At 40.4% G+C, this 15,413-nt stretch overlaps 2 protein-coding genes across 3 annotated transcripts in view; both read right to left on the bottom strand.

Annotated features, from left to right (window-relative positions):
* Positions 1-1,696, bottom strand: part of abca3b (ATP-binding cassette, sub-family A (ABC1), member 3b) — a 31,064-nt gene extending 29,368 nt beyond the window's left edge. Inside the window, exons 1-2 of one of the 2 annotated variants that reach the window (XM_039824604.1) lie at positions 1,420-1,696; positions 225-323 (exon numbers count right to left, since the gene is read on the bottom strand). In XM_039824604.1, the coding sequence (XP_039680538.1) occupies positions 225-278 (54 nt within the window). In that variant the 5' untranslated portion in view covers positions 279-323; positions 1,420-1,696. Of the gene's footprint in view, positions 1-224; positions 324-988; positions 1,092-1,419 lie in introns of those variants that run through there. The other variant, XM_039824603.1, reaches the window with a different exon arrangement.
* A 1,043-nt stretch (positions 1,697-2,739) lies between these two features.
* ccnf (cyclin F) lies at positions 2,740-13,588 on the bottom strand. Its single transcript, XM_039823957.1, has 17 exons — positions 13,576-13,588; positions 12,573-12,724; positions 12,300-12,406; positions 12,148-12,215; positions 11,803-11,999; positions 11,415-11,468; positions 11,047-11,151; positions 10,734-10,811; positions 10,098-10,252; positions 9,487-9,651; positions 9,085-9,208; positions 8,788-8,968; positions 8,055-8,142; positions 7,529-7,628; positions 7,284-7,417; positions 6,651-6,829; positions 2,740-4,683 (listed from the first exon to the last, which is right to left on the bottom strand). The coding sequence occupies exons 1-17, from the start codon at positions 13,586-13,588 to the stop codon at positions 4,238-4,240; spliced, it is 2,346 nt and encodes a 781-aa protein (XP_039679891.1). The 3' UTR covers positions 2,740-4,237.
* Positions 13,589-15,413: the final 1,825 nt, after the last annotated feature.

The raw sequence follows: 15,413 nt of genomic DNA, 5'->3' as shown, positions 1-15,413 counted from the left end.
AAGTTTCCAAGTAGCTGGCTAACATCTTAAGTTGTAGAGAAAAAAATGTTTAGTCACTTTACTGTATTTATGATGTCCCATGAGTCTTTACTTTAGCAAATACTGTCATACAGGCCTCTGCTCTGTAAACACAGATACTTCAGACAATTCACAGTTGCAAACAATGTCAGCACCTAAAAAGGAACCATACAAGCTGGGTGTAGGTTCACCTCCCTCCAACTCACCTGCTGAAGATAGTTTTTCCACACCAGAAGTCCAAATTGTCGCACAATAGCCATTTTGAGTGATAGAAGGGACACAGTCCAGTCAGCCTTCTACTGTGGCTGGTAATAGGAAAAGAGTGAAAAAAGTGACATTTTTAGTTTTGGGTTAGAGCTAAACGTGCAGTTCAATCTTTGAAATTATTATGAAGGGTTTTTGAAGCTTAGTTGTTTTTTCGAAACAGCTTCCATCAGCAGTAATGGCTGTAAAACGTTTCTGATCTCAGTTTCTATTTAACAATAACTCGAAAAAAAAGAAAAGAGAAGTGAAATTGAGCCATCGGCATGTAGTTTAGTTATGTTGGAAACTGTACACAAAACAATTTGTTAAGTGAAGACAGTATTAAATAAGAAAGTCACAAGATAGGGCTGGGGAAACAGGTCTAAGTGGTACTATAAATAAAAGGGGTGACAATAGCCATCTGGAAATAGTTAGAAAAAAGAAAATATGCAAACAAAATTGGTTGTTGACGTCCACATGTTGAACCAGTAATACAGGCCAATATAGATCATTGTTTTAGTTTAAACTGGCCTATAAGATGTTGAAATATACATTATTTACATTACAGATACTAGTCTAGTTAAAGTCCAAAGTGGGCCATCAATAAATATGAACTGGTAAAGCTTCTGCAACCAGGCTTGCCTCATGGGAGTCTCATAGCACATAATTGGAGTCCCACTTCAAAGCACAGCACATGAGCTCACAAATGCAATAAAACTGGTCTTACTGGTACTGAATTCCACACTGGTGCTATTCATCTCGGAGTCTACAGTCTACATCCTTTTCGTGATATATCAGGGGTCTCATCCGTATAATTTAATGTACTCTGTACAACCATTTCTCTATTAGTATGTTCAAGCAAACACTTAAACCATTAGAAACGTGAACCTTTTCCTTGTTCGTTTTCATTATTACCTGAAACCTGCCTTGCCCTTCTCTGATTGGCCCAACACAGCCTTTTGGGCCTCCTGATTGGACAACCGACTTGTTCGTTAATCCCTAAGGATTCTGATGAATGCTAATGATGGAGCTAAGGAACAAGGCTAGGTATTTCCAAAATATAACGTGCTGACTCTCCGAAATTGTTTCATTTTACACAATATTAATAATCAAATGTCTCCGCCGAAGTGATTTTATGACATAAATGTGTCAAATTACCTCAAAAAAGCAGGTTTCGGCACATGAACTTCCCGAGCTGCGGTCCCTCTTCCTGTCGGGGTGAATACAATTCCTCCTTTATGTCTTAAACCGAGGACAAAAACATCACTGAGAGGCTTCTTCCTTCACCAACAGTATCGAGCCTCGGCAAGCATTAGTGAAGACAAGGACGTCTGCAGCCGCACATCCAGACCTTTTCTCCTTCAGTTTGCTAACAAGGCGATGACATTGCACCAGCTACTGTGTAAGCTCGTGAATTCATCGTGCAAAATGCATCGACAACCGTCAACAAAACACCTCACGTGATCACGGTGGAGTGTCACGTGAGCTCAACAGCTGGGCCTACTGAAAACTATCAAATGTATTATGTGTATTTTACATATCTATGTATTGTTACCATTTCTAGTACGCGTAGTTGTATTGCCCTTCTGCATTGTTTCAGCCATTGCTATGTCGTAGTCATTTGGTTTTTGCCATCAATAATATTTATCTTTTTTCAGTAATAAAATAATACCTTCAAGTGCCATATGGTTTTGATTAGCTCTTGAATTCAACATTTGTATTGATGTTTTACTTAGGTAGGTGCATTTTACCACATGATATCCAACTTATCACAACTTGTACACTTATTTTTTTTCCTTCTACACCAACTCTCACATAAGAAATATGACTCACTTGTTTTTACCAAATACAATTTCTTAAAGAAGCATGTGTCTGTACAGACACTATAGAAGACCTAGACAGGAAACCTTAGTCACAAAAACACAACAAAAGAAAACTGAAACCCCAACTGTAAAACAAACAAAACAATCCATCATTGTACCCAGTTGTCTAAATGATAAAAAAAAAAAAGGGATTTGATCCCCTTAATTACATCAGCCTGTGAGTCAGGGCCAAGAATGGGACTTCTAACAAGTAAACAGAGCTTTATCGGGGAACTGTGGTCCTGCCCTCTGAAGTGATACCTGGAAATGTGACGGTTTTAGCATCTGGGAGGAGTTTACATTTTATAGAGTTACAAGCATAAGGCTGATTCCATTATCTTTAGACCCAGTATTTCTCCACCAGAATTTTATCTCTGGCAGTGTGGAAAGGACTTCAAAATCAGCATTTAGACCATTATGTTGGAAATAAAAGGGTAATACTTTATGTAAGAGCCATGTTGTATTTTTTTGGACTTCTGTTCATGACCTCAGTATTTCTTCTATGGGTACAGCCCTGGTTTTGATGAGCTCTTGAACACAACTTTTTAATTAAACTAATGCAGATACTAATATTGCAATACACCCGTAGCTTCTTATTTAAAAAAACAAAGGAAACTTGCATGATGGCTTGTTTTATTTTAACTCGATACAAAATTACATATTCACATCACAGGTCTATTGAGAAAACACTGTACTGTAGAAAAAGTTTCACTAAGAATCTGCCTTTTTGGAATGAAGCAAAAACTATTTCAAGTAGTAGTGGCATGTTCTTTGTCTTTCTCCATTTATACATATAGTACTATGTACATTTATAAAAATAAAAAAAGTTCAACAGGTTATAACTAGTCTGGTGTAACAGTTTAAAATGTATACAGTCAGTCAGACTTTTAGACATTGTGTACTCCGTCTCCTGAATGAGGCATACAGTACTTTCAAAATCCTATCAGGTAATAATTTTCCTTTAGTGTCTGAACTTCCCTTTCGCTTCAAGAAGGCAAAGCAAATCCATCCAAAATTACTTAAGCATTGATTGTTTCAAGCGTGGAAATTGTTACATTTCATTGAATTGTTCTCCTTCTAAGTGCTAGACCTAATTCAGATGGGAGGAAAAGCACATCAAGTACAATTTACCAGCATGTGAGTCACATGGAGTGCCTCATTCAGTTGAGCTAAATAGTTAATGACTTTGAAGCACTAAACATCTGGATGATACGCTGAAGTTTGTATGATACTCATCCAGCTGGTGATTCTTGGTTAGTTCCATTATCAGAACACCTTATTGAACATCTGCTGTTCCTGATGGGATAAGGTGCTATACTGTAGGTCTCTTAAGTAATACTGATCAAAAAATATTAACAGCACGACTGGTGAATATGTACTCTAGAAGATGCAGATTACTTATTTACTTAAAATACTCATTTCACAGCTCCGTTTCTATTCACGTAGACGCCCCTGAAAACACAGCTGACACCACTACAGTACCTTTGGCAAACGTACGTAGAAGTTAGGTAAAAACTGAACAAGAGGAACTCATACAATCATATTTTCTTTAGGCTTCAGATGCAGACATGTTCATCAGCTAGATGACAGTAGTCACCTACTGATGACATTCAAATACAAGATAGTCTTGTACAGACAGTGCATATCAGAAACTATGATAATCAAAACAATCACAATAAGATGACAGCAATATTTAAGTTTTTTTTTCTTCCAAAATGTGATTTTAACAATGAACACCTTTCTCCCCCCCCACCAAAAGAAAAAAAAGAAAGAAAAAGTCCATGAGGTTTCATTGCTTTTACAACTATCATATACAATGTGATTGTGGTTTTAGAAGGCTGTAAAACAGAAATGGTCCTGAGGAAACTCAATTCATGTTCCAGTGGTTTCAGAGCTGACTGCGAGTCTAGGTTTATGGGAGGTATTTTATTGTGCTATGCCTGTAAACGTGAACACAATTCATTTGTTTTCCCTTACTTGCCTTTAAGCTAAACGTCTCTTGATCTTCTGACAAAATGGCTCAGTGCAGACTGACAGGAGTGAGGAACAGCATCGAGAACTAAAGAAAAGTGCTGGAGGATAACTGAGCCTGAGGCAAGTCGAACAACCACGGTCTATAGGCTCAGAAACCCCGCATTGGCAGAATACTTGTCTCCTTCCTCCTCTTCTTTATCCACCTCACCTCCACTATGAGCTGCCGAGTTCTTCCTCTTCACTTGTTTGCTGGAGGTGCCCCGGGGCCTCTGCATGGGCACCAGAAGGCGGAAGCCTGGCTGGGCATTGGCGGAGGCTGTGCCCAGGGAAGTGGTAAAGGTCTTGAATGTGCAAGGCATGAGGGAGGAGGAGCAGCATGTGGATGAAGGGCTAACACTCTGGACAGAGGAGTAACCTGAACTGTGAAGGTCTGTAGAAAAGGAAAGGAGTTCCTGGTCTTGGCAATCCTTGCTCACATCCCTTTCCGCTTCAGAGAAGCTGTCTTCATCGCTGGACAAGGCTCTGCAGTGCTCTAGTCTTTTGTCTGCATCGGTCAGCGAATGCAGTTTAAGGGATATCATGGAAGCTATTGAAAGAGACAACATATCGATTAATCAATTTTGGAAAAGTTTACACAAACTATAGACCACAACACATTCTATTAAGCAACATGGGGCAGATGTGGCTCAGGTGGTGGAGCAAATTGTCTTTTAAATCACAAGTCTGGCGATTCAAACTTCCTGGCCACATGTCAAAGTGCTCTTAAACAAGACACTGAAGACTGAACCCCAAGTTGCTCCCGATGGGTATAACAACATATCGGCGGGCCGATATTAGGCATTTTCCAAACTCTGTATCAGCATATAATGGCCGATACATGAATATTTAAAAAATAAAATTAAAACGGATGAAACACCCTTCAACCATGTTCTGAGTGTTGGCGTTGCATAGTTTGTCCACCAGAGGGCACTCTACAACGTCCCTGTTGGCAACACTCACATTTAACCCTTTAAGTTTCATATCTTAAGTTTGTATTTGTATACATTTTATTTACATTACATGCATTATATTACATGTCATTTGGCAGACGCTTTTATCCAAAGCGAATTACAATTGCTATACTGTATACGTCAGAGGCAGCACACCTCTGGAGCAACTATGGGTTAAGTGTCTTGCTCAGAGACACATTGGTTGATGTATCGCAGTGGGAATTGAACCCAGATCAACCACACCAAAGGCATGTGTCATATCCACTGCGCAATCCATTTATCAGAACTTTAATATATTTTGATGTTCCTCTGTTCTGTTGTGACAATAAAACAAACAATTTTATTTTTAAACTGCATTATCATACTATTTTAGTGAGGACTCAAATAACTAATGTTAAGGAAATCGTTTGTTTTGTTACGCGGTTTTCTTTCCTATCTATCTATCTATCTATCTATCTATCTATCTATCTATCTATCTATCTATCTATCTATCTATCTATGCGCAGGTTCGAATCTGACCTGCTGCCCTTTGATGCGTGTCATCCCCCATCTCTCACCCCCTTTCATGTCTATCCACTGTCACTATAATAAAAAAAGGGAAAATCCCCCCAAAAAAAGATCTTTAAAAAAAACAAAACAAGAATAATCCTTTATCGGTCGGGCTCTAGTAAGTCAGCAGTCAGGTGTGTGTGTGAATAAATCCCTATTCGCACAGGATAAGTATTACCTGGTGGCTTCTAGTCATTTGTAATAATTACGGAGGTTTTCTGTGATCTTGTGCGAATCGGCCATATCTGTAATTTCTAAAGTAAAAAAATCCCCTGCTGCTTCTTCCGAGGGCTGACGGTGATGCTGTGTGGGTGCCGCTGCGGTGGGGATGATAGGTATGCGCCTCTGGTAACCTCTGCCGCGGCTAGCCAAAAATATACAAAACCCCGACATAAGTGCAGTGTGGGTTCGCGCTGGCCGGTACCCAACTCTCAGGGTTCTAATACTCCGTTTACACCTACGGTACATGGTTATTTTGAAAAACGGACACTTTTCTGAAAACTGACAGCTGTGCACAATGTTATTTTTAAAAACGGAGAGGTTGAAATGTCAGTTTATAAAAATAGCAGACCACGTGTAAACGTAGCATAAATCACAAGGTCCCAAAATGATACTAATCCCGTGCGAACAGGGTTTAAGAGGCAAATTAGAATAAAAAAAATAAAAAAAATGAGTCTGGTACAGTAGAAATGCACAATATAAATGCAGTCCATTTACTATCATCTTTCCACATTTGTCTTGACAGTAAGCCTGCATAATATGCCTACATCTATTTGCTGGTTTATTATGCTGGACGTTGCAACTGCTGCATCATCTTATATAATGTCCTACTGAGATACTGACTCATGCAGTCTCCTCTATATATGAATTAGTTCATCCATCCATCCATCCATCCATCCATCCATCTATATATATATAAAATGTATATGCTTTACAGATGAACACATTTTAAAACTCTGCCAGTAACACAAGAATAAAATGCCCAGCCCCTTTCACTTCTTTCTTACACACTCACAATCAGCATCTTTTTCTCCCTCGCTCTCCTCCTCCCGGTCCCCCTCATAACCAGAACAGGAAGTGTCCAGGCTCCAGTCAAGGATGTCACCCAGCAGCGTCTCCTCCTGATTTGACAGCTCTGCAGTGGGCGTGGCCACAAAGCTTGTTCTGTTTGCTTGCATGCCTTCATCGCGTCTCCTTGGGAGAAAGTGGACAAGTGTGTTTCAGTGAGTCGACAGAGCAAGTCACAGATGGCACAGACAAAACATCTTTTGGGCAAGATCTCAAGCACAGGATACTCCGCAACAATAACAACTAAATTAGCAAGGATAGCATTGGGGACACTGGTTGCTTTGACACTGTTATTTCTCATAATAACTAAATTCTTTGTGGGTCTTTCAACATGGCCCAGTGCCATTAGAAAGCCATGCAAGCGCAGAGTGCTCACAGCAGAACTACGTGATAAAGAAAAATATAAGGGGGTCCATCAAATGTTCGGGGGTGGGGGGGGGGGCTATATTGCATACACTGCGCACATGTTAATAGTATATGGCTCAACCGTTGGTTGATATTAAAGCCATTTACTGTGTTCAAATAGCACCCAGCCCTTATATGTTGTAATGAGGAACTTGTGTGTTGGTAACTGGCTTACTTCTTGTTGGTGCTGGATGGAGAGGCGAGGAAGGTGTGGATGTCTGCTGGTTGACCAGTGGGACTGGGAGGCTCCATCTGAGGCTCCACCTCAGGAATCTCCAAGATCTGACACAGCTCTTTAAAATCCATCACCTTGTGGAGGCCATGAAATAATATCAATGACCAGTTTCAAGGGAACAATTTAGAGACACACCGTGCTACAATTTCAAAATGCTTGTTTTGTGTTCCTGTTAAATAAAGTACCTTTTCTTTGCTGATGTGCTGGTAGGCCTCATCTTCAAACCGTTGCTTAACGCCAGTAAGAGACACATGCCTGTAATCTTTGGGAACGTCTTGACTGAAACTGAGGAGAGACAAACGGTAAGGGGTAAACAAAGACAAGAAAAATAAGGGTTTGATCCACTTCGCTTGCTGCATATCTATAATCAACTCTTGGGGACAAATCTTGTTACTTGTCCATTTGAGAATTACAGTTTTGTCGATACGATGCTCGCGTAACACACACAAACACACGTCATTACTCGACCAAGGACATAGTGAATCAATGATGTCAAACACTTGAAAGCAGTGTCATAACATGACAACTGAAATGGCAACATTAAAGCTGGGGACGTAATGCAATTACAATAACATGCTACCCAACACTGCTGTCAAACAACAGCTGTAGGAGAATGTGCAGAATCCAGTGAAGGATGAGAGAAATTAATTTATTGGCTACCAATAGAGTCAAAACACACACTATAGACAAAACACACACTGAGGAGCTTACCACTTGACATAGAGCAGCACAGAAAGGGAAGTGAGGTCTTGCTTGGAGAAGCCTGTGTAGTCAACTAACTGGCTGGGCCAGACAGGAGCTGCAGAGAGGGAGGCGGTAGACATAAGTCAAGGGGAACATAAACTTAACACTCAACTGAAGCTGTACATTCTATTAGTTTGAAACGACTATTTGCATTACTCGTCAGTGTTAAAAGGGGGTTATAATTAGAGATGGTCCGATACCGATCCGATACTGCCTAAAATGCTGGTATCGGGAAGTACTAGAGTTTATGCACCAATCCAATACCACGTAATAAAGCCCTAAAGAAAATCTACATTAAAAGTAGTTTATTTATGTTCGGTTTCTGTTATAACTGACTGACTGTCAAACTGCATAATAAAAGAAATTTCTGTGGCATTCATTGTTTGTGTTTGTTCATGTTTTACAAAGAATTTAACCTGAGCCAGACTGACAACAATATATTATTATTATTATTATTATTATTATTAATAATAATAATAACAACACATCCATACAGGGATAGTAGTATACAGTTGTTAAAACATAATAAAATATATGACACACTGGTATCGGATCGGTACTCTGCATCGGCCGATACGCAAGTTCAGGTATCAGAATCGGTATCGGGAAGCAAAAAAAAAATGGTATTGGGCCATCTCTAGTTATAATGCTTGTCAAACAGGCGTGTTGTACGTGTCTGTGTGTCTGTGAGTGTTATTACCATAGTGATGTAGTGCTCGTGTAAGCAGTAGTACAGCGCATGCCAGTTTGGAAGGTGGTGGTGTGGCAAGGGCAGAGTAGAGCAGCGACAGCTCGCTGATGTAGCTGAATAGGTGAGTGGTCCGCCTCTCCAGAGGGAGCAGAGACAGCAGCACCTCCCCGTAGTCCAGCAGTATGGGGCTCTGAGGGGAAGTGCATGAAATCACCTTTTACATTTGAAATTCAGTTCTTAAATTCCCACAAAAATATTTTAGCGCCACTTAAATACGCTACATTACATAAGGATACTTGTGCTCACCCTGATCTTTCCCTCCAGCACAGAGACAACCTCCCCCATCATTCGAACCAGGTCCTCATATTTGTAGGTGTTGTCTGTAAGCCAGACAGCTTCACGAATGGTCAGGATTTCTTTACTGATATAGCTGGGGGGGGAAAGTTTTAAAAAAGAAAGCATTTTAAATCTATAAACTAATTTGTATTTATACAAAACACAAATCTGGATCATTCATTTTCACCCCCTAACCTTCAAAAACAGCGATAAGATATTTTAAACTTCCCCCAAAGAGCCTAAAAATCCTCCAACATTAAAGCTGGTAACCCTACATAATCCTTTAAAAACAGAATGTTACTGTATTACAACAATTACATTAAAAGTAAAACATACAAACATTTCAGAGAAGAGGCATGTGTGAATTCTCACCGTGTGCAAACCACCATGCAGGCGATTCCCAATAACTGGAGGCGAGCCTTGGGGACTGAGCGCAGGGCCAGGTAGCGGTCCACACAACCCACTGTCACATGCAGCGTCAGGCTGGAGAAGTCCTTCATGGTGGTCACCTCCACAAGCCAGTCCACTAGGATGTACCTGGACAGGCAGAAAAAGACCCATAGAAATTGAAAATCATGTGCATTAAAAAAGGGATGATTGTTTGAGAGATTGAAAAATAGCTAAATGTAGTGCATTACAACGCAAGAGGCAGACAATTCAAGTCCTTAACTCTCATGCCTTATCCCTAAACTAGCAGACATTATCTGATCTTGCATTAAAAAAAAAAATTTTAATTGAATTGAATGTCATTGCGGTGACTCACTGTACTTTGATTACGTTTGCAAAAAAAATATATCTTTCTTTGTGCTGATGTTCGGTGTCATCTACTCTTTAGCAATGCAATTAAAGAAAGCAAATGTAATCAAAGTACAGTGAGTAACCGCAATGACTAACAGAAACATTCAATTGTCGAGAAGATATTATTCACCACCAGGCTCTAATCGTGCCAGTAATATCATGGTGGAGTTTCTGTTTCGGTCTACCTCATGGTGTCCTTGATGCCTTGTCTCAGGATGCCCTGAGTGCAGGGTCGTGATGCCGGGTTAGAGGAATTGAAAAGCTGAGCCACCAAGTCAGAGCAGGCTTTTGACTCCAGACCCAGCGGATTCCCACTGCTGCACACTTTAGCCAGGGAGAGCTGAGGAAAGAAAAGACAATGGTGTTAAATAAATGTTTCCAGAATGGCTTAAAAATGGCTTGAATGTTTGTTGAACTGGATAACACTAAAAAGACAACAATAAGGTGCAATAGTTTTCTGCTGTGATTATAGAGCTTGTGGTTGAGATGAGTCATATTTTCGAGATTCCGTGGTGCATCTTAGGCAAAGCTTTCTAAAGACAATGAACAACAACAAAAAATAAGTATGACTGGCAAGCCCTCTTGACACTGCCTGATAGTGCTTCAACAAGAATAGCTTCCACCTCTGGAGGAGTGGGAAATATAACAGACAAAATGACGAAAATACAAAAGCTTCACTGGCTTTTGAATCAATACAGTGAACAACCAAGGGCGAATAAAGGCAAAGAGCACCATCACAAGACGGAAATGCACAAGAACACATTTAAAATCAAATGCTGTATCAAGATAATGGCAATTTTTCGGTCTTTAATCACACACACCTGAGCCTCCCAGCATCCTTTGCCAGCATAGTCCCTGAGGGTTCGGATATACTGGAGGTACCGGCCTGGATCTGCCATCTGAAATTCAAATACAAAAAGACAATTACTTGTCAGTTTGACCCCATTTCTCAATGAATATACTTCCAAAATATTTTGCTTAAAAGCAATATAAACATTTTAAAATCAATTTTGGTGCATATGAACTATACTATAAACAAATGTGGCATTGTATAAGTTTGACATTGAGACACTGTACTGTAGTCTATGCATCCGAGAATAACGCTAGAAAACTAAATGAGAGATTCAGACTTACAGCTGCTTTCCGGTTGTGTTCCCACAAGAGGTAAGAGCTCTGTAGACAGCCAGCCTGGGACGACTCCTCCAACATAGATATGGCATCGGAGCGTCTTTCATCGCCCTGGAAAAGGGAACGTGGTTTCAGATACGAATGACAGATCTTAATAAGAAGACGACTAAGTGTTCTGTTCCTAAAGACTGAACAGGTTGTGAAACCTGGTCTCATCTACACATTCATGTTTGTGTGTCATGGTGATCCTGAAAAACAAACCAGCCCCCGGTGACAGCAGTACAAACCTATACACTTTGATTAGAGGCCATTAGAAACTGGGCTAACCACACCCAGAAAGAGCTGGTCAGATTCAGTCTCACTTTCACACTCACTTCAAACAGCTGTAAAACTCTGGCCAAACAGTGCAACAGGGGTCCTCTCTTCTCCTGTAGAGAGAGGGGGAAAATAAATTGATGAACATTTGAAATCATTCACATCATCTTCCTTATAAACACTCTGCTCTACACTTTTTCCATTTTCTATGACATTATCCATGTAGTCATAAATCCAATGTACACGTTTCTGTGGATTTAAGTCATGACAGTCTGTCCACTGAGCAATAAAAGATCAGCCTTGTTCAGAGCTTTATTTGGTGCAGAGTTTTGTAAATGCATTTACATTAAATGATATTGTCACTACCATTGACCTTTATTAGTGATTGTCAATTATTGACACAAGCTAAGAATGAATGTCCTCTAAAATGGCAATAGCCAAACCTACCGCGTTGCTGTCACATTCAGCCTTGAGACGGTCGAACACCACGGCCTTGCAGCAGCTGCCGGTGGGAGACCACGGTGGTCGGATGAACACCCAGATGAAGGGATCTGTCGTGGGAGAGTGCAGGCTCTCTGCCAGGCTGAAGAAGCGGGAGGCCTTGCGACCACATACATCCGCTCGCCCCTCATCACTCAACAATGCTGTGGGAGAGAAACAAGGCACAAGTTGTAGCTTGGAGCTGTAATCACTTGTAGAAATCATCAAGAGGGTTTTATGTCCCACAATTTCATTTGACCTTTATTTAATTAGGATGCTCTTGTAAGATAGTTGTGTAATGTTTTAACTTACGTCCTTCATTGTACAAATAAGCAATCCCTAGCTTCACAGCCGCTTCAAAATTCCCTTTCTCAGCAGCTCTGAAAGAAGAGAGATGTTTCCGGTAAAAACTCATAAAGAAGAAAGACAAGCTCTTTTTTTGTTGTTGACAGAAGTGACTATACCTTTCAAATAGCCATAATGTGTTGGGGGATGGCCATGTGTCCCTGAAACTGACCCTGGCCCATACACTGGAGTGGTTGTCAACAATGTCCCGCAGCTGGGAGTGAACCTGTAACAGAGGTCATAACAATTAGTCCATCAACAAAAGAGACATCTGATCTATCAAAATCAGGTGGTCGCAAGATGCCCGAGCCTGAAAAAAATCTGGGATGACCTGGCACGTACATGCTAGAGGTTGTGTTGTAGTGTTACAGTGCGTTGGGAGGTTTACTCACTGCTCTGACAGACAGCAGGTCCTCAGCAGAAAGGCACTGGAGCACACAGAGGAGAACTTCCTCAGGTAGAGACAGCAAGGTTAGGGCTGGAGTTCGCTTACGGACCCGCTTTCGTGCCGGAACTGAGTAGCATTTTGAACAACGGCAGTGGACTACCGAAAGAAAGGGTAGTTATAAGTTAGACAGTTCATGCACTTTGACAAAAAGTTTTCCTTTTAGCATGGTTATCATATTCAGTTTGAAGTGCACACACAGACACACAAACCATCACCCAAAAGCATTTCGCATCTTAGTGCAGGGCTCACAAACTAATTCTCACATTAATGTCAAACAAATATTTGCACTTCATTTAAAAGCAGACAAGTGGCCAGTTAATATGCAAGCAGATTGTCAGACACACCAAGGTGAAGGCTATGGCTCCACATTCAAAACGCCTAAGGCATCTCCGGGTGGTCTAGCCAACCCCTCTGTTTGAATGCGGAATTGTTTAAATCCGTGGAAAGATGATTACCGAAAAAGTATCAAAATAAGCATACAGCATCATATATTATCAAGTGTTGGAAGTATTAACAGCTTTCTAACAACGGTGAACTGTGCATCTGATTGCAAATGTCAACCAAGTGAGCGCCCAAATTTCCCTCCTGTGCTTCAAATGCAACCAACCTTGGGTTTCATTATGTTTAACATTATATTATTGTTTTTAATTACCGCAAACGCGTATAATGCCAGGAAAGTTTTATTTAAAGTTAAATATTGCCATCATTAATTCACTTGAAACTACAGTAACCTTAACTTACAGAGGAATAACAGTTAGCTACATGGTTAACGTTAACGTTACCCCGGTTAAGGTTTGAGTTGGCTAGGAGCTAGTAACTAGTGCTAACTCTTTCAAATTGCAAGAGTTTAACGCAATTCACAAACACTCGCTTTATATTAAGTCATGGCCATATTTCTGGTAATGAGAGTTAACGTTAGCTAGATTAAGTTGACTTAAGTTACTTACCGCCCGCTTTCATTGCGAGTTCAGGGATCACTCTTCAAACAGCGATGTCTGTAGCTACAGCACTGATCAGCGATTTAAACGTTACGGCGATACGAGCTAATGTTACACACATAGAAACTTAGAGACTATTTCACCAGAAAATGAGACATACAGCGTACGATACTGCTCCCTGCCTCTGGTGTGATGTAGCTAGTAGTTAGTAATACCTTAACAAGTTATTAGCTCTTGCCTGAATTCAAATTCAAGCACGCGTCCTCACTTGTTGGACCCACCCCAAAGCTACTCTAGGACCGCCCGCGCTCACCGTTTAAACACCTTATTCAATCTGATTGGTCCGATGTGATGACGCCCATCTACAACATTGTAGCCCGTTGATTGGTCAACGTCAAGAACGGTAGCACCGATTGGTCGGATTTTATAAACTGTAAAATATCAGAAGATCATTGGACAATGTAACGCCATTTCGAACTACGCGCTCGCCAGTGAATGTATGTGATTGGTTGACCTGATTATGAAGCACGTCCACAGACTACCTATTTATGGTAGATTGTGGGAAATGTAGTTTTACAGGAAATGCAGTTTAAAGGTACCATGTTTAAAGGGACAGGCGCACAGTAAAACCCAGAGATGGTTTTGTCGGTACCGGATTAATTCCCAGAACAAGCAGAAAAAAATACTTTTAACACTGGGTCTTTGTGCCACATTTATTCCTCAAACTGACCCTGTCTTGTGTCTGTCCTGGGCACATAGGAAATTTAAGTTGAAAAAGCAAAACATTGTTTCCGCTTGAGGTGTGCATTATTATAACATTGTAATATCACGCCAAATTTTCTTTAGCATTTGCAGACTGAGGGACGTATCAGCAGGGGAGTGCATATTCAGTTGATATGATGCCGGTAGGGTTATATGTTAATCAAGAGTCCACAGTAAACCCACATATGTGTGATTCAAAGGTTAAGCACAAAGAATGAACACACACACACACACACACACACACACACACACACACTTAAAATGTAATTCATCAATATTTGTTTGACATAGCAGAGATGTCAACATAAAAAGCAACAGATTGGTTCGGCCTCTGACGCAGCTGCCTTTGAGGAAATTACAGAAATTACAGGATGATTACAACCATTGTGTTATAAATAGACTACTACTTGGTTGAATAGTGTCCTCTTCTTTGCTGGTCTTTTGGAAAGGTTCATAAAGGAGCAGAGCATACTACCAGTTGTAAGCATTTGTTCCTTTCAGGCTCACTACTGTATTGATCTGCACCTCACCTAATCACTATCACCTTCAAGAGCTTGTGTTCAGCATTAGGCAACCTCCACCACTTCTTGCTGCATTTACTGGAGGTGTTGTAGCTGAGTGACCTAAGACAGGGCAGAGGCTGTGACATCCTCAATTGGATGCAGTTACTGTTTCCATAGAAACTCCAACCATTTTCTCAGTAAAACACAAAGTGACCACTAATGGCTAGGGAAAAGCAATCGGTTGCTGCACTTAAACACATTTAAATTGAAAATAATTATGGCAATAAAACCATGCAGAATGTACTCACAAAACTATGGCAGCAAGTGATATGGAGAGCAGAACACATTTTGAAAAAAAAAAAAAAAACTTTTGTAGCCTGAAACACTTACATTTGATGACTGACTTTTGAGATAGAAAGACAGACAGGAGATTAAGAGAAGATGGGAAGTGGCGGGATAGAAATAAAATTGCAATTTACTTTTGTCCGTTAGTAATTGGCATATCTCCTATTCATGCATATCCAGAAATAATACAAAAAATAAAATCAGTGTTCAGTGTGCATAACAGTGTTATGTTATTTC

This window comes from Perca fluviatilis, chromosome 15, assembly GCF_010015445.1.
Source record: "Perca fluviatilis chromosome 15, GENO_Pfluv_1.0, whole genome shotgun sequence".
Classification (NCBI taxonomy): domain Eukaryota; kingdom Metazoa; phylum Chordata; class Actinopteri; order Perciformes; family Percidae; genus Perca; species Perca fluviatilis.
This window is presented reverse-complemented; position numbering and strand designations above follow the sequence as displayed.

Bases quoted from the DNA above. Each gene is read 5' to 3' on its own strand.
- ccnf (XM_039823957.1), bottom strand. The intron at 12,216-12,299 runs GTATAGTCACTT...CTCTTCTTTCAG, and splicing joins ACATTATGGCTATTTGAAAG to AGCTGCTGAGAAAGGGAATT. The intron at 4,684-6,650 runs GTGAGTGTGTAA...CTCTTTCAATAG, and splicing joins GGGAGAAAAAGATGCTGATT to CTTCCATGATATCCCTTAAA.